At 43.7% G+C, this 23983-nt stretch overlaps 1 protein-coding gene across 1 annotated transcript in view; it reads left to right on the forward strand.

Annotated features, from left to right (window-relative positions):
- The window catches only part of VWA3B (von Willebrand factor A domain containing 3B), a 271732-nt gene extending 248077 nt beyond the window's left edge, over positions 1–23655 (forward strand). Inside the window, 6 exon segments of the mRNA XM_066267787.1 lie at positions 8876–8987; positions 12654–12778; positions 13810–13947; positions 18436–18536; positions 23390–23609; positions 23612–23655. Coding sequence (XP_066123884.1) covers positions 8876–8987; positions 12654–12778; positions 13810–13947; positions 18436–18536; positions 23390–23609; positions 23612–23653 — 738 coding nt within the window. The 3' untranslated portion in view covers positions 23654–23655.
- The last annotated feature ends 328 nt before the right edge of the window (positions 23656–23983 follow it).

A 23983-nucleotide genomic window follows, 5' to 3' on the forward strand; every position in this document is an offset into this window, starting at 1 on the left:
AGGTGTGAGGGCAGGGAAATAGCAAATCTGGCTTGTGCATTGGTGATGTTGCTATCACAAAACAAATGACACACACACATTCAGACCAGTGCCTCGGTGATAAATTACCATCCGGAGATGGGACTAGATGGGCTTCTGAGAAGTGACGCTAGGATATGTGGCCAGTGTGGGACTGAAACCTCAGAGAGACTATGATGTGTCTTGATAGGATAGAGAGGATGCCAGAGAGAAGATTCTGCCAACAGTGTGAGTGTGCCATTGTTAGCTGGGGGTTAAAGGAGGACCCTGCCCTCCGACATGAGTGTGCTACCATTAGCTGGGGGTTAAAAGGGAATCCTGCCCTGGGATGTGAGCATGCCATTGTTAGCTGGGGGTTAAAGGGGGACCCTGCCCAGCAGCATGAGCATGGAAGTTAAAGGGAAAACATGGGCCCTGGCTGGTTGGCTGAGTGGTATTATAGTGTTGGCCCAGCATGTGGAAGTCCTGGGTTTGATTCCCGGCCAGAGTACACAGGAGAAGCGCCCATCTGTTTCTCCACCCTTCCCCCTCTTCTTCCTCTCTATCTCTCTCTTTCCCTCCCACAGCCAGGGCTCCACTGGAGGATGGCTCTGTGGCCTCTGCCTCAGGCGCTAGAATGGCTCTGGATGCAATAGAGTGACACCACAGAGGGGCAGAGCATTGCCCCCTGGTGGGCATGCCGGGTGGATCCTGGTCAGGCACCTGTGGGAGTCTGTTTGTCTGCCGCCCCCTGCTCCTCACTTTGGAAAAATACCCCCCCCAAAAAAAAAAGAAAAAAAATGGAGAACAAGGATCCACCACTGAAGAAAATTAATAGAAAGGGGGAAAAAAACTTCCCTAAAACCCTAAATAGTATCAAAAAAGTTGTCAGTCACACACTTGATGTTCAGGAATAGAAAAGTAAAATCAGGTCTAGGGATCCCCAAGGTGACAAAAGTCACAGCCACATTGCCTTCTGTAAAGGCAACCCTCTTTGCTGGAGATTTCAGCGGGGGAACCTCAGCACTCTCCTGCCACTGGGTTTATCTTTTCCACAGTCATCAGTTCTACCCTGAACAAGTTTGGAGAAGGTCATTGGCCACCCTGTTTGGAGGTGAACTGAGTGCCAAGGGCTTATCAGTTGGGTCCAGGCAGTAAGCAGGCTCCTGTTGATGAAGTGACTTTTCATGGTGGTGGAGCTAGGTCTCAGGCAGCCAGCAGGGGATGTGAGGCCCAGCGATTGGCAAGACCAGGCAGTGTCATCACCCCTAGACTTGCAGGGTCAGAAGGAAATGGCGGCTGGAGCCTGTAAGCTCTAGTCCACTAGCAGGATCGGGAAGTGGTGCTGAGGGAAAAGCGCAGGAAGGGAGCGCAGAACCAGCACCCCAGTCTTTCCTCCCCCTGAAGATCCTCTGACCCCCTGCCTCCCATCAGATCACCCCATCCAGGCACTAGCAAGGGAAAGAAGGTGGTGTCGTCCTTGGGTCCTTGGGGGGGCCTCCTGGGGCAGGGCAGAGAATGGATCTCAGGGCAGGTGAGTGGACCAGAGTAAGCAGCTTAGAGGTCTCTGAGGGCCCAGCATTTATTTTTAGGCCCTAGCCTATGTGAGATACTTATATACAACTATAGTAGATAGCTGATGGGGACCACATAGGCAGTGACACAAAACTAGCTCAAATGTGTGGCTTTTGTTCATCTCTGGAAGAGCAGCAAGCATATATATAACTGTCAGTACCATTGAGTCACAGATGTCAAGACTGTGGAACTTTTCAAATTTGAATATTTAAAGCATTTCAAATTTTTTTCATTTTGATTTTTCCCTAAAAGTGCAAGGAGGGAATATTCCCTGAAATGTTACAGTTTTGCTCTTTAAGCTAGGGAAATCCTTTTATTCAGCATCTAATGTATATTTATTACTTTTGCTGCTACCCCTACACACACATGCGCGCGCACACACACACACACACACACACACACACACACACACAGTTCATCCTTTCATAAAGGCCCTGATCGTTGCTACTGATCAGGTGTGACTGGAGACCTCTCTCTCAGAGCAGCCGCCCCACAGCACAGCGCTGTGGTGCTGCAGGGAGGGAGCTGTTTTCCAGGTCCGACTTCCCGAAGACCCACGCATGCAGCACCAGGAGCAACAGACTAACCCAGTTGATGACCTGCCCAGAAAGGGCGGAGAGGGCAGTGGAACTACACAGAATTTGTGGGGCGTGTGTTTCTCACTATATTATTCCCTGAGGATGAGGAGGGAAAGCAACTCCACAGAAACATTCCCCTCCACCCCTTTGGATCTTAAAACAAGGCTAAGTACCCAGGACTTCTTAAAGGAGACTTCTGGATGTCCTCTTGTCTGCAGCTTCCCCCCATATGGCTTTGGCTGATATGCCTTATCCTTTGTCCCTATGAGCCCCAGTGTTGACCTGCTGTGCTTGTGACTGGTTTTGCAAGGAGATTTAGCTCCCTCTTCAAAAGCGCAGGGCTAAGGCAGAAATTTCTACTTAGAGCTTCACTTACTTCTTTGTCATAGTAGTTTGTCTTCTGTTTGCAATGCAAATATCCTGGGAAGGAAAGCACACCAAAGCCTTCCAAGTCCTTTACACTGGATTTACACTCCAGGACCTAGAGGAGCTGGGCAAGAGATTGCCACTTCTGATTCATATTTCCTTTTAGGTTTCTTTCTCATTTTCTTTCCAGAACCCATTTTTAAAAGGGCTGCAGACCCTAAATAATCTGGGAGTGGAAGAAACCCCTCTAAATCTAAATAATAGGAGAGAGAGTGAAAGTCAGAAAATGCTCCTGCCTGGCTCCAAGCTGGCCCCAGCCTCCTCACCAATTAATAACAGAGTTGAATTAATAACAGAGTGTGCTAATGTCTGGTCTTATAATTAGGTAGCCTAGAGAGGGGAATGGTCAAAGCATGCCTGACACTTGGTATATTGCCTTGATTACAGTGTCTCAGACTTCGTTGGCTTTAAGGACAGGACATGGACAGAGGAGCACATTAGAGCGGCTTGTGTAGCTGAAGTTTAGTGCTTTAGGGCAGGAAAAAAATATTTAGTGATGGTTTTATGACAATATTTTGAGTCAAATACTAGTTAAATCCTAGAAATGTGCTCTGTACCTCATGTGGAAGAGTGGTGTTTGTCAATGAAATTGTTAAAGCATCAAACATTCAGTAAGTGCACTCCCCACCGATGCAAGCTGGACAGCATGATTTTGAAATTAAGTAAGGAAATGAAGGGAGGGTGGCGCCATTTTGTATCCTGCTCTACATCACCTGGTAATTGAATCTGGCAAAGAAAAGTGGATTAGGATTCTCTGGATTTTGGAGACAAGGCAAAATCAAATTACCCAGAGGACAGCATCCCGACTGCCAGCATCATTGCCCATCTGACTTCCTCACTGAAACTGGCGTGCATCTCCTCTTGTGCACCTAACCCTAGACACATGGGTTTATTGAGTTAACGTTGGTACTTCTAGTTCTTACTCTCCATCCCCTCTGATCCTCATCCTCCATGGATTTCTTTTTAAAACTCAATCACATGCAGATATTTTGCATGTACGTAGGTGAGGTGTGGCAGGAAAGGATCAGGGCTGGGATGTTCTCTGATGTGGGCTTTACAGTGTCTCAGGCAAGATTTGATAACTGTGAGATATTGTCTCTCCGGAAGGGTGCTGTCAGCAATGTGGCTGAAGGGACAGCATGTCTAGCTGCTCTGATGATGTCCTTTCACGCAGAAACTAGTGCTCTACCTGCAGGATAGACTGTGTGTTACAGCTGGTTCTGTAGGTTTATTTGGTCATGGCTCTTCCACTTCAGCTATGGTGTAGCTGACTTGAATGTAGCCAGGATGAATCATAATGTACAGTTAATGGCTCCTTTCATAAAGCTTCATGTTGTGAGAACAACCAAAAATGGCTTGTTGCCAGTAGTAACAACAGTTGTAAGCAAAAGCAGAGTAAATGTGAGTTGTAGGCACAAAGCCCTTTAGTATTGGTCCATTCAGGAGAGCTCACAGGAATATGAAGGATCTGAGGAGTGGGATTAAACTTCTCAATCATGTAACAGGTGTTTCCTTAGGTGGCATGTCCAGTGTGTAAAAATGGGCACAGAGCACTCTGCATAGTCACCATTCATTCTCATTGCCCATGTAGGAGTGAAGGAGGGACTCTTTACAGAGGGAGTGGTTGTTCTGTATCAGATGAATTGGGAAATGAGTGACAGCTATAGGGAAAAAAGATCTCTCTGATGATTTTGGACAGCTTATTTCACAGAGACTTGTACCTGTGTCAATATAGAAAGCAATTTCTTTGGTCAGCTTCAGGCTAGGATACTGAGAATCAAATCAATATTTGGGCTCTAAAGAGAAAGGGGACTAGGTAAATAAATGATGTGATTACACTCATTTAGGGTTTTGAAAAGGAACTTTAAATGTATCTAGGCATAGGTTCTAATAAATGGCTTCTCTGTTATATATTGATGAAATGTAAAGGGAGAAAAGGCCTTTCTGGAATCGCTGTGGACATCTTTCTGAAATAACAGGTTGTTATCCATCTGGAGGCAGAGCGGCTGTCTGGTGCCTCAGTGGCCAACTGCCCCTTCCTGGCCGGCTGATTTTTTCTGCAAATACTGGTGGTGCCAAGCAGGTGGCTATGGAAGCCAACTTTATGTAAAGGTCACCTTCATGGAAGCTTAACTTTATGCAAAGTTAAGTAACAATTTTAAGTAACAATTGATTTATTTTGTCATGTTCCAGATTCTCAAGATTCTAAATTCAATCAATAATTAGAAGCTTTACATGGGTCTGTTGGAAAATGTCACATGAACCCTGTGTGGCTGTAGGAAACTGGTACGGGCATCTCTCTGGAACACAATGAGGGAAAATTGTGCTGCTCATGTTCATAGTTCTGACTGATACATTTCCCTCAAATTGTAACAACTACAAACAAAGATTCATTCTTGTGTCCCTGTCCTTGTTAACATATGACCTGACATTTCTTCTGAAGACAGGAAGGCCTAGTAAGGCCTATATTCTCCTGGACAAAAATCTGGAACTAGAAGATGTTAGAGATCATTCAGGTTATCCCCTCATTTTGCATATGCAGAAACTGAAGCTCAGGAAGGTTAAAAGTTTGCTCAAAGTCACACAGCCAACTAGGAAGCACTTGGTCCTGTTTCTTCTGTCCCCTGGTCCAGACTTCTCTCTTTAAGGCCATTTCAGACTGCAGGTCATTGTGACTCTCCCACGGGTATGCTTAGGTTCCTCCTGGGGTGTCAGCCCAGGAGCAAGCAGACCGCATTCCCTGTGTATCAGTGATGTTGACCGCATTAGTGAAAATAGAAATTCCAGGGGAATGGAGTCACCCAAGCAAAATCCAGCTCAATGGGAGCATCATAAACCAAAGGGTAATGTCTATCTGACATTTTGTCCATGGCTGCATAGACCCACGATTTGATATCTCAAAATTTTTCAAGAGACCTTAACTCCTTAGTTTATTATTTCTTCACTTCTGAGGCCCTGGCTCTAAGTTTTCATCTCCCAGGAAATCAACTGTACTCTCACATGTTTTCATAAACCTGTGAAGCATGTCCAGACATGTCCAAATGTTAGATGCTGCAACAGAACCCAGTTACATCAGAGCACCATGGAAATGAGCCCGCTTACATCCAGATTGTACTGAAAATGAATAATTACCCAAGAGCCAATGGTGTTCATATCACCTGGAGTTATTTAAATTTTTATTGTCAATTGCCTCAAATTAGAGATTTGCGTAAGTGGAGCCCTGTAGATGAGCTCATAAAATAAGCATTTAGTACAGCTATAGCAAGCAAAAAAAAAAAAAAAAATCATAGTGCACGTGGAAACACCTGATACTGTCTTTGTGCCGTGGAGAAGAGGACATTGTTGGTCTGCAGAGAGGAGAAGCTGGAGAATAATTTTGCTGGGCAGTCTGATCAGGAAGGAGCACTAATTTCTTTGAAAAACCCAAGAACTAATAAATTAATGGTTAAGAAAGGGAAAAAAATGAAAAATAATCTAGGAGCAAAAATCCCTAGTTTCTGCAATGTAGTGATTTGAAGAAAAAGGCCTATTTAATATATCTTTTTATTCTCTTAAAAACATTTTTATAGAATTTATTGAGGTGACATTAGTTAATAAAATCTTATAAGTTTGAGGTGTACAATTCTATAATGCATCGTCTGTATATTGTATTGTGTGTTCACCATCTCAAGTCAGGTCTCCCTCCATCTCTATTACTCCCCTTTGCCCTCTCCTACCTCCTCCCTCTTTTCCCTCAGCTAATCACTATACTGTTGTTTGTGCCTATGGCATTTTTTTTCCCTGAATCCCTTCACCTTTTTCACCCAGTTCCCCAGCCCCCCCTCTGACAGCAGTCAGTCTGTTCTCTGTTTCTATGAGTCTTTCTCTTTTGTTTGTTAGTTTTATTGAAGCTTCCATATACATTCGCGCCTATAGCTCACTGTATGCAAAATACCGTATTTACATGGAGCAAACTATAAGTAAATGGCTGCCTATATTTACCTTTTCTTAAAAAAATCAGATTCATAGAAATGTAATTTTGACACCATAAAATCCACCTGTTTCAATTCAGTGGTTTTTAGTAAAACTGCCTGAGCTGTCAAGCAGCACCACACTCCAGTCTTACTCAGCACATGTCCATCACCCCAGAAAGATTGCTCATGCCATTTACAGTCAGTCTGTAACCCCCAGCCTCAGGCAACCACTAATCAGTACATTTGCCTTCTCTGTATGTATTGTATACAAATGTCTGAATGATATTTGTTGTAAGGTGAAACCTTTGCATCTTCTGAAACGGCCTGGCAGTCAAGTCTTTCCAGAGGGATTGCATTGAGTTGGGCTTTGCCAGGTTGTCTGGAACAGGAAGGGCCTTGCTCATTGTGGGGCAGCTATGTTAGGCTTGCTCACTGGTTTACTGGCTGCAGGCCCTTTGCCTGACTGATGCGTGAGTGCCTGGCTGTGCCACGTGTGTATGGCCTATGTATGGCTATGGGTGCTTGTGCTCAAAGGGACAGAGGATGGTGGATTGCCTACCCGCCACTGTGAGGGGCCATTTTGCTGTTTCTTTGCTGGAGAAGCGGTTTTCCCTGCCTGTGTGCTTGTCTGCCGTTGTGAGACTCTATTACATGGAATGGCTCAACCCTTTCTGGCTCCGCAGTTCCTCTACCGGCTGCCTGAATCCCTTGGTACTTGCCTGGCCTTGGCCACCAGCATTACACTTGATTTTAGAAATCTTTTTTACTCTGTGTTCTTCAGATTGAATACCTTCTGCTGATATGTTTCTTCTGTCATATCAGTTCTACTATTGAACCCTTTTAGATATTATGTTTTTTACTTCTAAAATATCAATTTGGTTACTTTTATAGTTTCTGTTTCTCTGCTGAAAACACATTGCCATTCATTTTAAAAGTGTTTCCTTTTATGTCATGGACTATAGTTATCATTACTGACTTAAAGTCAATACCTTTTTCTGTAATTGCTAATTATTAAAACACCTGGGTCATCTCAGTATCTCAGTATCGTGATCTGTTGATTACTTTGAACATTGAAAACTGGCTCTATTGGCTTGCTTTTTTTGTATGTTGCATTTTGGATTATATAATGAATATATTGACTATTATCAGTGGTGGGATTCAGCCAGTTCTCTCCGGTTCGGTAGAACCAATACCTAATTTTTTGTTGAGTTCAGCGAACCAGTTGTTAAAATGGCACTTGAAAGCAGGGTTCTCTCTAAGGTGGGCACCTGGGCAGCCGCCCCATGTGGAAATCACAAATTTACATTCCTTACTCTTTTTTAACGTTCATCTGTGCAACAGCATATTCTAAGCACCCATAGTAATGTTCATGCCGTCCAAAGGTGAAAGAAAATTGCAAGTGAGGATGCCAATCAAGGAACAATATGGAAATATCTCTTTTATTTATTTTTTTTATTCTTTTGTGAGAGGTGGCAGACAGAGACTCCCGCATGTGCCCCGACCAGGATCCACCTGGCAAACCCACTAGGGGACGATGTTCTGCCCATCTGGGGCCATTTCTCTGTTGCAACCAGAGCCATTTTTTTAACACCTGAGGCTGAGGCCATGGAGCCATCTTCAGAGCCTGGGGTCAACTCTCTCTAATTAAGCTTTGGCTACAGGACGGGAGGAGATGAGAGAAAGAGAGGGAGAGAGAGAGAGAGAGAAGCAAGAGGAGGATGGGTAGAGAAGCAGATGGACACTTCTCCTGTACGCCTTGACCAGAAATCGAACCTAGGACATCCACACACTGGGCTGATGCTCCACCACTGAGCCAACCGGCCAGGGCCTAGAAATACCTTAAATAATAGTTTTGTTGTTTTTTGTCAGATATTATTTAATATTTTCTCATTAATATTTTAAAACTCATAACATAATCTAGTTTTGTACACCTCTTTTATTGTTCTTATTTAAGTATTAAATGCATGAAATAATAAACTACCTTTCGGTATTTTTTTTATACTTAAAATTGTCATTAGAGCAGAGAACCAATTGTTAAATTATTTGAATCCCACTACTGAATATTTTGTTTTAAGACTCTGGATCCTATTTAATTTCTTTGGGAAAGGTTGACTTTATTTTGTTTAGTTTTAACCAAATTATGTTTAGATAGCAAATTCTTTCACTTTCTGTGGGCAAGGTTCTCAGGCCAGTTTAGTGTTAAAGCCTATTCCTAACAACAGACCAGAAGGTCCCCCAGGCAGAGTATATGGCCCATATGTGTCCTGTGGTTCTCAACAGACGACCCTCTGATTTCCCCGTCTGCATTGACTTTTTCTATCAATTATGAATGTTTTATCTTTTTAGCAACAGAAATTTCAAGAAAATGCAACAAAGAAAATCAAATCTAAAAAACTGGATCACCTCAAAGGCCAGAAGGTTATTGCAAGATGTGACGAAAATGGCTTTTACTTTCCAGGTAGTGGTATTATTTTGTAAGATTTCTTTGTTAAAGAACATGCTGTTGGGACCAGAGTCTCTCAACCCGTGTTTTCCCTAGAATACTGACAGTTCATGGCTGTACTGAGATATTCCACTTCTGAAATGGAATGAGGATGGGGTTTTTCCCCATATAGTTGTGTGTGTATGTGGGGAGGGAATGGCCACAAAATTTATTTACTTTAATATCTTATTTGTTTACTACACATCTGCTATGTTCCATGTATGTAATGCTTCTAAAGGGCTGGTCTGGTGTGGTGAACAGGCAGGTTGGAATTCTTGTCTTCATGAGGATTATATTCTAGTGAGGGAGACCAACACACAGCCAAATAGCTATGTAGGATGTCAGATACAGTGTCAAGATGTCGAAAGTATCAAGGTGACAGTTGCAATTCTAAACATGATGGTCCATGAAGAGCCTCCAGGGAAAGTGACAAATGAGTAAGGCCTTAAAGGAAGAGGGGCAAGCCATGAGATAGTCTGAAAGAAGAGAGTTCTAAACAGAGGGAATGACAGTACCAAGTCCCAAGGCCAGACTGCACATGGCACGTTGGCAGAAGAGGCCCATGTGGCTGGACCTGAGAAGTTTGCCTGGGAGTTTGTGGAGCACATGATCCTAAAGTAATTGGCCAAGTGAAGTTCAAGTGAGAGCTTCGTGGATAGCTTCATAAATGAAGATCTAGAGGTGAAGAAAAACATTTTATGTCTAGAGAAATAAAATGGATTATGGCTAAAGTGAATGCAAAGGGAGGGTAGAGAGTAATGCAGCAAGTAGGGGCTGTTCAGTGAGGGTTGTAGTAAGAAGTGTAGATTTTATTGAGGGGCCACAGTCAAAGCAGGAAGAACACAATCACACTTGAAGTTTTTTTTGGTTTTTTTATTGATTTTAATTCATTGTGTTTACATAGATTCTAGTGTTGCCCCGAATGCATCCCCCCTCCCCATATTCCCTTCAATATTCCCCTTGCCCCCCTCCCCATAGCGCCCTCCCCCCTTCCCTTCAGGTTTGTCTCATCCTATCATCCCCCTTTCCTCTGTCCTCTTTTTCTCTGGTCCCTTTGATCTCTCCTCTGTCTCAATTCCATTCCTCAGTCCACATTGTTCATTGGATTCCTCAAATGCATGAGGTCATATGACATTTTTCTTTCTCTGCCTGGCTTATTTCACTTAACATAATAATTTCCAGGTCCATCCATGTTGTCACAAAAGGTAAGAGCTCCTTCTTTTTCATGGCTCCATAGTATTCCATTATATATATGTACCACTGTTTTTTAATCCACTCGTCCACTGATGGACACTTGGGCTGTTTCCAGATCTTCGCTATTGTAAACAATGCTGCCATAAACATGGGGGTGCATTTCTCCCTTTGAAACAGTGCTATGGTGTTCTTGGGGTATATTCCTAAAAGGGGGATAGCAGGGTCAAAAGGCAGTTTGATTTTTAATTTTTTGAGGAATCTCCATACTGTTTTCCACAGTGGCTGCACCAGTCTGCATTTCCACCAGCAGTGCAGGAGGGTTCCCTTTTCTCCACATTCTTGCCAGCACTTATTCTGTGTTGTTTTGTTGATGAGCACCATTCTGGCTGGTGTGAGGTGATATCTCATTGTGGTTTTAATTTGCATTTCTCTAATGATTAGTGATGTTGAGCATTTTTTCATATGCCTATTGGCCATCTGTATGTCCTCTTTGGAGAAGTGTCTATTCATTTCTTTCGCCCATTTTTTGATTGGATTGTTTGTCTTCCTGGTGTTGAGTTTTACAAGTTCTTTATAAATTTTGGTTATTAACCCCTTATCAGACATATTGTCAAATATGTTCTCCCATTGTGTAGTTTGTCTTTTTATTCTGTTCTTATTATCTTTAGCTGTGCAGAAGCTTTTTAGTTTGATATATGCCCATTTGTTTATTCTGTCTTTTATTTCACTTGCCCATGGAGATAAATCGGCAAATATATTGCTGCGAGAGATGTCAGAGAGCTTACCGCCTATGTTTTCTTCTAAGATGCTTATGGTTTTACGGTTTACATTTAAGTCTTTTATCCATTTTGAGTTTATTTTTGTGAATGGTGTAAGTTAGTGGTCTAGTTTCATTATTTTGCAGGTAGCTGTCCAATTTTCCCAACACCATTTGTTGAAGAGGCTGTCTCTACTCCATTGTATGCTCTTACCTCCTTTGTCAAATATCAGTTGTCCATAAAAGTGTGGGTTTATTTCTGGGTTCTCTGTTCTGTTCCATTGATCTATATGCCTGTTCTTATGCCAGTACCAACCTTTTCTGAGTACAATGGCCTTGTAGTATAACTTGATATCAGAAAGTATGATACTTCCCACTTTATTCTTCCTTTTCAAGATTGTTGAGGCTATTCATGTCCTTTTTTGGTTCCATATAAATTTAGAACACACTTGAAGTTTTAAAAAGGGCTCTCCCACTGCTGTGTCATTAGTTTATGGTGGGAAATATGTGAATAATGTGTAAAGAATATTTCAAAAACCAAATTGAATATTTTAGTTTGATAAGAAAGCATGCACAATGGAAAGCTGATTTTCATGTTTATATATGTTTAAAAATAAAAGGTTTTCATTTATTTGGTTATTTAATACAAAAGACATGGACTCAGGATTAAAATCAGCAGTTTCTTTGCCAAGGTCGGTCTGTGAGCAGGGCAGATGCCAGGCATTCAGGTTGCAGGAGCCCCCAGGATGGGCCTGTTCTGTCCCCAAACAAGTTCCCAGTGTACCTGTCACTGCCCAGGGGGGTGTCCATGTCAACACTTTCCCTTAATATTTATACCCCTTTATAGAGGAAAATATACATTTCAACTCAGCTAATGACAAAATATGTGAACCTAGCCCAGGCGTCTTCCTTTCCTGTTGTAGTAATCACTGAGGAGAACTAAAAGTCCCAGGAACGTCTGGGTTCTTTCTCCCGCCCGCTTTGGTCGTGCATTCTAGGTTAGCTGCGGGATGTGCCCAGCCTCGTCACCTTGTCATTTGTCTAATAATAATGGAAGCTGGTGATGAGAGTCTACATTTCCTTTACACTTCACAACTTAACAACATTGATTTTTAATATCCAAGCATTATGAAAGAGAATATGGCTAAAATAAATAAATAGGGAAACCATGGTAGGAGGTATCCAGGAAGAGATGTTTCTAAGAATGTTCTAAGATGTTCTCTATCAGGATGGTTGCTGGTGATGCTGGACGAGTAAGCTTCTGCCCATTTTCAGGGCCTCCCAACTCTGCAGTCTCCAGACCAGAGAGAGCATTGCCTTCACGGTTTGAAGGCAACCATTGTATGGTGTCCAATGCTATCAGGTGGGGAAATCGAAGGGGCACATTAATCTAAACAGGCAAAGGGTGGCAATCTAGCACAGCCCACAGGATGGGGCCCGCCTAAGGGAATGGACATTACTTGTCTTCATATTTTTATTTATTGATTGAGTATATATGGAGAGGAAAGGAGAGAGAGGGAGTGAAAGAAACATCAATTTGTTGTTCCACCTATTTATGCATTCATTGACTGATTCTTATATATGTCTTGACCAGGTATCTAACCCACAACCTTGGTTTATTGAGATGATGCTTTAACCAACTGAGCTACCCGACCAGGGCCATATTTTATTTTAACTTTGATTCCTTCCAGGGGTAGTGAAGAAGTGCATAAGCCCCACCCATGCTCTGGTGCACTTCAGGTACGGAGACACCAAGGTTGTGCCCATCTCCTTCATCACGCCTGTGGGAGGCGCCATGCCCTGCCCACTGCTCCAGGTACCTGCTCTACCACCTGTTCCAGGTCTCTTCTCACCATTCCCAGCACCCTGAGGATGGCGTGACATCTGTTGGGCCTTTTGCTGAGCTCTGGTTGGGCACTTACAGAGGGCTTGCATTTGGATGGGAGAGTAATGGCCCCTGCTCCTATGACCGCTTGCCTATAGATTTCTTTGCTCATGTCCCTGATCTGCTAACACCCTGTTAAGTAGCTCAGGACTGCACTTGCCACTTCACAGATCAGAGACGGTCAGGAAAGGGACTCGCTGTAGCTACAAATGCCCTTGAAACTTTAACTATGAAGAGTATATTAAAATAGATTTAAAACAAGGGCAGGGATCATGCTTTCCTTGACACCAAGACCAGAGATTAGATCAAAACCCCCCAAAACTCTGCTGCTGTAGTTCTTGGACAGTGTGAGCCAGGAGGAAAAGCATTGAGCACTCTTCTCGGATGTTGCCTGGTTTTCTGTTCCTACCTCCCCAAGCCAGACCTGGGGCACATTCGTGCACCTTCTCATGACAGTTGATCTTTTCCATTTGTCAGATGCCTAGCAACCTCTATAGGTCCCTTCCCAAGACTTCCTGCTGAAGGCTGTGTCTTTGTGACTTCTCCCCATATAGTCCAGCTGTGTGCTTCGAGTAACGTTAAATAAGTCTGATCCTTTCCGGTGTCTGAGCAACAGCCCTTCAGACACAATAAGATAATGTTCATATCTCTCCTTGGTCTTCATGTGACACACTCCAGGTTCTTTCCATCAGTCTTAATAGGATAGGTTTCCAGACCTTTCACAATCTTGCTGGCTGTCCCTGGGACCCTGCTTACTACAATGAGGCCTCCCCAAACTGATCACTAAATTCCAGGGGTGGCCCAATGAGTACAAAGATTTTTGGAACTATTGACCCTTCCTGAGGAAAAAAAAATGTACTTGAAATTTAGAATCCTGGGGTGTTTAAAAACAAGCTTACATTTATATTGTTGATAAAATCTATAAATAAAATGTCTGCTATGAAATATGTTCTCATCTTCAGGTTGGAGATTATGTATTTGCCAAAATAGTGATACCCAATGGATTTGACTTCTATGTCCCTGCCATTGTCATAGCACTTCCGAATCAGGATGTGGCCGAAGATAAATTCTACACAGTTTTGAAGTCTAACAACCGGAGAGTAAGTACAGCTGCATTTAGAAGAGGACTGTTTCACAGGCAGGAGGTGCCTCCTTTAGCCCTGCCTTTCTTGCAGGCCACACCTAGCTCTGCAGAAATTACTTCCCTGGCTGTACCTATTCTCCATGTGGTTTATATTCTACCCATGTGGCACAAAATCTACCCTTACGGAGATAGCCACGGCCCCCCTGCTCCTCCACTGAGTGGCCTTGTGACTTCCATTCTGCGCCCACACTGGGAGCTCACTTGGCTACTTCAGTGTCTTTCCCGTTTTTATAGCTCTGCTCTCTCTTGCTTCCTCTCACTGCTCAGAAAGCTCCTGCCTGCTTCCTGCCACTCCTCCTGATGGGTTTTTCCTAAAAATTTTAGAAAAAAAACTTTACCATGTACAAATTTAATGATGTCACTTGCTTACTTGAGCACCCCCACCCTCCCCCACCACACACATTTCTCATCAACTTCAAGAGAAAGTGCATCTTCAGATGTAAGGTATGACAGCCAGGGGATACAGTCAATAATACTGTAGTGACTATGGATGGTGTCAGGTTGTTACTTGAACTATCAGGAGAATCACTTTGTAAAATCTAATCATTATGCTGCCCACCTGAAACTAATACAGAATAATATTGAATGTAAACTGTCATTGAAAATTTTTAAAAAGTAAGTGTAGCTTGACCCAAGCATGTTTCCAGCTATGAGCTTGGCTTCCCGCCCCACGCACTGATGCTTCCTCAGCACAGTGGTCTTGTCTGTGCCCCTAGACTTTAACTCTTCCTGGCTGCTTTTCCCATCTCCTTTCCAGGGGCACTACTGTCACTTGGTTGTAACTTCCTGCTGAGGCCCTCAGGGTCCCCAGCACACTGTATCACCCACTTCCCACACTGGCTTCCTCACCAACCTCTCAACCCTTTAAATGCAAGAGCTGTGGCCTAGTTATCTTTGCACCATAACCCAGCCCCCAGTAACAAAAAAAAAAAAGAAAAAGGATCTCATAGTTGCTTTTTAAATTATTTGAATAAATGATGTTTCTAATGGAAATAAATGCTTAGATGGACTACTCAATATGACTGAGAAATAGATTGGTGAGCAAAAAAGGAACAAATAAAACCACAGTGGCTAACTTTATTAGGCACTTCGCATATGGCACAGGTGCTAATCCCACTGCTTTCCCCAAGGCGAACAACTGAGTGCTCAGAACTGTGTGGAGTAGGAACTGTCATTATCCCCATCGTTGGAGATGGAAACTGAAGCAGAGCAGTTCAATCACACACAGAGTGAGCTGTGGAATGGGCATGTGACCTAGGCAGTCTGGCTCCATGGCCTGCACCCTAAACCTCTGTGTCTGACTGCCTACCATACAGAATCAAAATATAAGTCAATTAATTCACTAGCCCTAAAATTCACAAAGAGTGAAGACCATCAGAGCCAGTGGGTCCAGAAGCACTGAATCCAATCTGACAGAACAAAGGGAGGAAGGGTGCCTTCTCATCCACCAGGAAAATCCCTGGGAGAAAACAAACTTTCCCGGAACTGTTTGGATGACAATAAAGAGGCAGTCTGGAAGGGCACCAGGTGGCACTACCATGGGGATAACTATCGGGCAAAAGAAGAGAAAGCAAATCAAGGGTTGACTAAAGATACATCCCTGGGCATGTCCCCAGAGTGTGGGGACATATGAAACAGTTGACTCAAAATTGCTGAGCAAGAGACTCAGAGCCCAGGAAGGAGCCTGGATTTACCCACAGGGCAGTGGAACCCTAGAGAACAGAGTGGTGTGGCCAGGTGATGGACGCTGCCAACAGTTCTGATGGAGATGCTGGACAACTCACAAGGCTGCAGGTGGGGCATCCACCAGGGGACAGTGGTGACAGTTTGTAGGTCTAGGAAAGAGATGGCCAAAGCCAAAATAAAGATAGGGTGATGTTGGGCGAACAAGTTTGTAACAAGTGTGTTTAGGTTAGCACGCTTGTACTGGGGCAGCACCATGTGTGTGTGGTCTATGGAAGGCTGTGGGTGCTTGTCCTCAGGGCAGCAGATAGCAAATTGTGTGTTGCCTGCCTCCATGGGGAGGGGAGATTGTTTGCTCTTGATTGCCGAACAAAGGATATTTCTGCCAGGCCTATTTTGCTAGAGTGCAAGCCCCACGGAAGCTGATGGGGGGCAGTGAGTCTGGTAAATCCAGAGGGGGTCAGGGCTTGGGAGCCCTGAGTGACAAGGAAGCTGTTTTCCCTGCCTGTTTGCTCATCTGCCGTTTGGAGACTTTAATAAACAGGATGGCCTACCATCCTCTGGCTCCACTGTTCCTTTACCATCTGCCCGAATTCAGTGTGAATCTGCACGGCCATGGCGGTGGCCACTGGCCTTACATCTGGCATAGTTGGCAGGATTCAGATCAATTGGTATGGAGCCGCTGACACCTTGAGGAGTCGGGTACACAAGTGGTCATTGCTTCCCAGTGTGTGGTTCTCTGTGGCACTCCTTTTAGGGGCTGTGGACTGACTGTTTTTTACTACTCTGCAAGAGGAAACCAGGAGTTCTGAGCAAAAAGCTGCCCAAGGTTGAAAGCTCCATAAAGAGCTGTAGATCTGAGAATTGCAAGTCAGGCTAAAGGCTGAGAACCATCAACAGCCTGAACTGGAATGAGCTGATGGAAACTGGATGGAAAAGAAGGCCAACTGGGTTTGAGAACTGCTGAGCACAGGCGGCGCCTGAAACTGGAGCAATCTACAGGCTTATGAGTTGCGGTTTGCCCTGGAAGTTAAACTTCAGCAGCAGCAGTTATTGGAGAAACAACTGAGGGTTCAGCTTCAAGCTGAGAACCAGCAGCCACAGGAGCCAAAGATGGAGCTGTATCGGTGGAGTGGCTCTGAGTCCATGAGAGTGCACATTTCCAGCTCCTCTGCTGAGGATAAGGAGACTCAGGCTGAAGCTGCTGCCCACACACTCAGAGCTTGGACAATGGTGGTTCAGAAGGTAAAAACCCAGCAGAAAAAAGTCCCTCTGGCAGCTACAGCCTCCTCCCCAGGTAATAGAACACTCTGTGGTCCAGCCCTACTAGCCAGACAGAGCTGATGGGGTTGGAGGCACAGTTCAGGCAAAAACCCACTGAGCCCCTGGTAGCCTGGTAACTGAGATTGTGAAACACAGGGATGGATGGCACCAAGCTCTCTGGAGCAGAGATGGAGAGGCTGGCCACTGTTGCTGCACGTTCCTCCTTGGGGCAGCATCTTCAGAGCTGCCATGACGGCAGGGATGAGAGGGGAGGCCTGAGGTCCTATATGAACCTAGCTGCCTATAATGGACCTTTACCTTGGTGATTTGCACAGACAGCTGGGCTGTCTATCATGGACTGATCACTGAATGGTATAATGAACTCTGGGACTACAACCAGAGAGGTGCACTGGCTCCCTTGTTGCATGGACATGCCACTTTTAGACAGTTTAAAAGACCCTATGGGGGGGAGGGGAGCAGCTTCAGTGGAGGCCCTCCTGCACCAGGAAGCTGCTCACATCCAGTTTAAGAGAAGCACCAAGGACACTTTACGGTTTCTATGGACACAGCCCTGGACTACACAGGCCCTCCCATCTACCGTGGAGCAGGGGGCTAGAGAAGAGCCTCCAGTCTGCACCTTGGGCAGAGTGCTCAGGGAAACACTGTAAAGGGCACCTTTCTAATTGTTATAATTATATAACTTATACTATTGCTGTAGTCTGTTTGTTTATGTAATGTACCTCATTCCTCCACAGGGATAGCTGTGGTGTTGATTGTGAAACAAACCATAAAGGGGTAGAATGTTGGGCAAACAAGTTGTAACAAGTGTTTTTAGGTTTGCTGGCTTGTATTGGGCAGCACTGTGTGTGTGGTATATGGAAGGCTGAATGTGCTTGCCCTGAGGGCAGCAGATTGCAAATTGAGGATTGCCTGCCTCCACGGGAAGGGGAGATTGTTTGCTATTGTTTGCTGAAGAAGGGGTATTTCTGCCCAAACTGTTTTGCTAGAGAGTGCTGAGGGGCTTGTGAGCCCTGCTAAGGCTGGTGTGGGGCTGTGAGTCTGGTGAATCCTGAGTGAGAGGGAAGTGGTCTTCCCTGCCTGTTTGCTCATCCGCCATTGCGAGACTTTAATAAATGGAATGGCCCACACCATCTTCTGTCTCCACTGTTCCTTTGCCATCTGCCTAAATTCAATGCAAATCTGCGTGAACATGGCAGCACCCACCAGCCTTACAGGTGGCAGTTGTATAAAAGTGTGTATGTGTGTGTGTGTGTGTGTGCGCGCGAGCACGCGCACACCCACTGCATCCTATGTGAATGACTTGGCAAATGATCCAGGATATGGAGAAATGACAGAGAATTCAACCATGACTTTTTTTAAGTATGACTCTGAATAGGATAATAGCTAGTTGCTCTTATAATGGGTTGAGCTAGAATAAAATTACATCTGAATCATGGGCATGTCTGATTTAAATTGAGTTAACTCTTTGATATTACAGGAATTTTGCCCTAGGAGTGCACTTATAAAGATCAGCCAAAACAAGTATGCTCTCTCTTGTTCTCACATAAAGTCGCCTCCCGTTCAGGAGGATCCAAAAGTGTAAGTGGACCCAACTGTTTACTCCCTGAATGTTACTTATATCTTTGCCAGTTTCTGAGTTGAGATCTGTAATCTCTAAGTCCTCATGGAGAAAAGTAGAGGTGGGGGACTTTTTGCTTAAAATATAGGTTCTATGATTATTCTTCCTTCATTGTCGTAACTTTTACCTACTGGTTATTGGTCTATCTAGCTCTAACCTCAAATCCAACATTATTTTATTGACCTTTGAGAATAACACTCTGACCTCTGCATTAATATGAAGGAATTAATCCTCTTTTATTTGTAAGGACTCAGGCCTTCTAGTGAAGTCTATAGAGCATCAGTTAGATTAGGTGGTTGTTACGGCCACTCACCTCTCTGTCTGGTGTATTGAGAGTGAGGTGCTGGCCACGGCTTGCTTGGATCCAGGTGAGTGTGTAGGGTTGGGCAGTGGTTTCCAGGAGCAACAGGGGTGTGAACTTATTTTCATCTGAGGCAGTATGATTGCTAAAGGTGAGTTAAAGGAGAGTCAGTAAGAGTAAGCTGAGGCCTAGAGAGCAGGCAAGACCCAGGCCGTGGGGCCAACCAGGGTGGAGTCAAAGCCATGACCTTGGAGGTAAAGGATGGTTTTGAGCAAAACCAGGAGAAAGGGGTCAGGAATCCCCTCTAATTTCACTTGGAGTTTGTGGGTCTCCTTTGGCGGCACAGAGATAGAGATGGGCTCCGACTCAGGTGGTGCAGAGTGGCTCAGCTATTTCCCTGAGCAGCCAACCAACAGAGGCCCGGGCCGGCTCCCCCACCAGTGTGGGACTACTTGTCATAGTCACCAAATCTGTATCCTAAAATAATTACTAGGACACTTAACTCCGTTTTGGATGAGGTGGGTGAAAAAGTCATTTAGCAGGGCCTTTCTGGCAAGGTGACTAGGAAGGCTGCCGGTGAGGAGTCCAGAGCAGCGTTCCCTTGCAGAGCATTCAGGCCAGGCCGCCAGCGTTGTGGTGGGCGGGGCCAGAGCCTGCACAGCGGAGCACCTGCCCTGCCCTCCTGTCTCCTCTGTTTCTTTTTTTTTTTTAATTATTATTTATTTATTTATTCATTTTAGAGGAGAGAGAGAGAGATTGAGAGAGAGAGAGACAGACAGACAGAAGGGGGGAGGGGCAGGAAGCTTCAACTCCCATATGTGCCTTGACCGTACAAGCCCAGGGTTTTGAACCGGCGACCTCAGCATTTCCAGGTCAACGCTTTATCCACTGCGCCAACACAGGTCAGGCTCCTCTGTTTCTTAGTGGAGTATCTTGAACTTGGACTAAGTCAGTGTCTGGAGACTATAATAGGGTGGCAGAGCAGCATCTGGCTGAGTGTTGTGGAAGCTTTTCTTTGATCATCATCCCTTTCTGCTCTTTATTCTAATCATGACAACCTGTATTGTTTTATTCTTAGTCCAGAAGTAATGCATGCTTACTATAATTTAGAAAGTAAAGAAAAAACAAAAGGAATATAAAAACCATCAAGTCCCATATTTCAAAAGTAATCACCATCTACATTTGCTATATTGCCTTCGAGAGTGTTTTCTGTGTTGATTCTTATTACTTAAATTAAAAATCTTTGTTTCTCTTTATCATTGATGACAGTTGCAAAAAATTTTTTAAATGTGGAAAAGTGACAATTCCACTGGAATCCACTTCCCTGGGAAACTATTAGACTGATACAAAGGTTTCCAGTCTTTCTTATATATTCACATTCTTTAATAACAAGAATGAAAAGTATTGTAACTTTTTCCCACTCAACACTATATTATTTGCAACTTTGCATGACAAGGATGCCTCTTGTATCATGATCACCCGCTCAGATTTAATTTTCAGGTGGTCCATAATTTACACGACCAAGCCCCTGCTGAAGGCTAGACACACTGCTTCTTGGTCTCTCTTGCTCTCTTCTTGGGTTCCTTCTGAGATCTTCTTCCTGGGATCCTTCCAGGTAGCTGGGCAAGCGTTTCCTCTACCTCACTCTTCAGGCACTTTCATTATACCTGAAAAAGTCCACTTCCCTCTCCTTCTTCCTTGTGGCTATTTCAAACGTTATAGGATAGGGACTGGGCTGTGATCCATCCTAACCCACAGAAAATAGAGACAATCCCTGAAAAGGAAAGTGCTTGTGTCAACTTAGTTTGCTCTGGAAGGAGGTGGCAATTTGAATAATAACTGATGGTAATGTTGTGGATTAGAGTTTAGATTTCAAAGAATAGGGCTTGTAATTACAAACTGGTAGTGAGATTCAAGATGAATCTTGAGGACCTGGCCTCAGAGAATTCACACAGGTGCTGGCCTTATAATTAAAGGTAATTTTGGCTGTGGCCTTCTGGGAAGCCTTTTTCCAATGCTACTGCTATTGTTCAGGCCATTTCTTTTATTATGGTAAAATGTACAAATATAACATAAAATTGACCATTTTAAGTATACATGTGACATTAAATACATTCGCATTGTTATATGGCCATCACCATCATCCATCTTCAGAACTTTTTCATCCTCCCAAACTAAAATTTTGTCGCTATTGAACACTACCTCCCTATTCCCTCTTTCCCCACAGCCCTTGGCAACCACCATGCTACTTTCTTTCTCTATGATTTTGATTATTCTAGGGATCTCACATAAGTGGAATCACACAGTATTCTTCATTTTGTGACTGGTTTATTTCACTTGGCATAATGCCCTCCTGGCTTATCCATGTTATAGCAAATACTAGACTTCCTTTCATTTTTTAAGGCTGAATAATATCCCATTGTATGTATTTACCATATTGTGGTTTACCCATTTATCTGTCAACGAACACTGGTTTGCTTTCACATTTTGACTATTGTAAATAATGCTGCTGTGAACATGGGTGTGCAGATACCTGTCTGAGTCACTGCTTTCATTCTTGTGGGTATATACCCAGAAGTGTCATTGCTGGATCATATGGTACTTCTACTTTTAATATTTTGAGGACTGCCACACTGACTCCCACAGCAGCTGTACCACTGCACATTCCAGCAGCCATTCACCAGGACTCTGGTTTCTCCACATCCTTGTCAATACTTGTTATATTTTGGTTTTATTTAGTTTCCTTTGGATAATAGCTATCTTAATAGGTATGAAGTAGTGAAGCCAATTTTTTACTCTCTCTTGGAAATTACCTCCAAGGTCTCTGAGCCAGTCTTTAAAAAGTTATCACATGTGCTAAACTTTTTGAAGAGGGATTTGATCAAAGTAATTTTCTATTTAGAAATAACTAAAAATCTTTTCCCACTGTATCATTTCCTTGACAATTTCCAAAAGCCTCCAAACTAGCCATCATCAAAGTTATTCAGAAGGAAGGCTGAGTGATCAAGATGGTGGATACAGATTATGAAAACAAAATATGGTTTATGCCCTGGCTTCTGGTGCAGTGGATAAAGTGTTAGCCCAAAGCACTGAGGGTGCTGGCTCAAGCCCAGTGTCAACTATACCAAGGGCATCAGCTGATCCTAAGGGCATCAGCTAGAACCCCAAACTCACCAGTTCGAGCCTTGGTCAGGACACATATGAGAAGCAATCAATGGCCCAACTAAGTGGAACAGTGAGTTGATACTTTTCTCTTTCTCCCTCCTTCCTCTTTCTCTCTATAAAATATATGGTTTCTCTCTATATATAAAATATGTATTTTAACACCAGGCAGCTGGTGTCCTTAAATTAACCTGAAGGCTGTAAAAAAGGTGAGTTTCCAACATGGTGTGCCATGATGGCATGGCTAAAAAGAAGTCAAGGTGTTCTCTAGAGTGAAGTGGTTACCAGGAGAGGGGGTCCTGGAGGTAGGGGAATAAAGATGGACAAATATATATCATCCATAGGTGAGATATAAAACTGAGGCTCATGGACATAACTAAAAGTGAAATAATTACCTGGGGGAGAGGGTGAGAGGAAGGGAGAAAAGAGAAATAAATATACGGTGACAAAAAATTATTTGACTTTGGGTGATGGGCATACAGCACAGACAGCAGCTTAAAGGCTATAGAGATGTTCACCAAAACCTGATGAACACCAAACCTGATGTTCACCAAAACCTGATGTACTCTTGTTGATCAATGTCATCCCATTAAATTTAATTTCAAACTTAAAAATTTTTAAAAAGACACTTTCTTTGAAAGAGAACATTTCTGAATAAAAATTGCCCAGTATATTGTCTTTCTTCTTCTTTTTTTTTTTTTTTTTTTTTTTTTTTGTGTGTGTGTGTGTGTGTGTGTGTGTGTCCTTTGACCAACATGTCTCCATTTCTCCCACCTTCATCCCCAGGCCCTGGCAACCACCATCCTGCTCAGTTTCTATGAGTTTGGCTTCTTTCTTTCAGATACCACATATGAGAGACATCATATATAATATTTGCTTTTTCTGACAAATTTTGCCTAACATAATATCCTCAAGATCCATTTATATTATCACAAATGGCAAAGTTTCTTTCTTTTTTACTGTTAAATAATATTCTGCTATGTACATCACATTTTCTTTATGCATTCATCCATCAATGGACACTTAGGTTGTTTCCATGTCTTAGCTATTGTGAATAATGCTGCAATGAGCATAGGCATGCAGATATTTCTTCAAGATAATGATTTCATTTTCTTTGGCTATATACCCAGAAGTGGAATTGCTGGGCCATATGATAGTTCTATTTTTAATTTTTTGAGGCTCCTTAAGACTGTTTTTCATAGTGGTTGCACCAACATGTGTTCTCACTAATAGCGCACAAAGGTCTTCTTTCCTCCACATCCTTGCCTACACTTGTTATCTCTTGGTTGGGATCTCTCTGCAGATGCAGCAGCTGTCAAGACCAGAGTAACCTGATTTCCATCTCTTTAGGGAGGACATGGACATGATGAAAAACTCAACTTGCCTAGTATGCCCAATCAAAGAAGCTGGCACTGCGGATTTACGAGAGCTGAGACAGGAGAACCCCAGAAGAAAGAAAAAGAAACCTGCCAAGAGGTTACCTCTCCAGGAGGTGGTGACCTTGGATTCAGGTGACCCTTCCCATGGCGACAGGTCTCAGGAATCCTCCTTTAAGAGACACCCCAAACTCAAGGTGGGCAGGAGATGGCATTGTTTATCACCAGAACACCCTGAAATCTCCTTCAAAAGTAGTACATACTAGATTACCCCCCAGTTTCTAGGCCCAGTTAGGTCCCAGTACAACAAAAACTTTAATACCTTAAGTAAAGCTGACATCCACTTCCCCAGAGAAGGTCTCGGGCCTGAGGTTTAGGAATTACAGCCAAGCCCTCGCTGCCACACCTTCACCTGAGCAGCCCGGCCCTGCGCTCATAGAGCCACTCACAGCAGCAAAGGGCTGAGGACTGTCACAGAGAAACCTTAAAACAGTCTAGTAGCAGCATGTTTGAGAGAGCCGTGTTCCTCCAGGGCTGCCCAGACCTGAGTCAAGCCCTTTGACACTGT

Source organism: Saccopteryx bilineata, chromosome 3 (assembly GCF_036850765.1).
Source record: "Saccopteryx bilineata isolate mSacBil1 chromosome 3, mSacBil1_pri_phased_curated, whole genome shotgun sequence".
NCBI classification, from domain to species: domain Eukaryota; kingdom Metazoa; phylum Chordata; class Mammalia; order Chiroptera; family Emballonuridae; genus Saccopteryx; species Saccopteryx bilineata.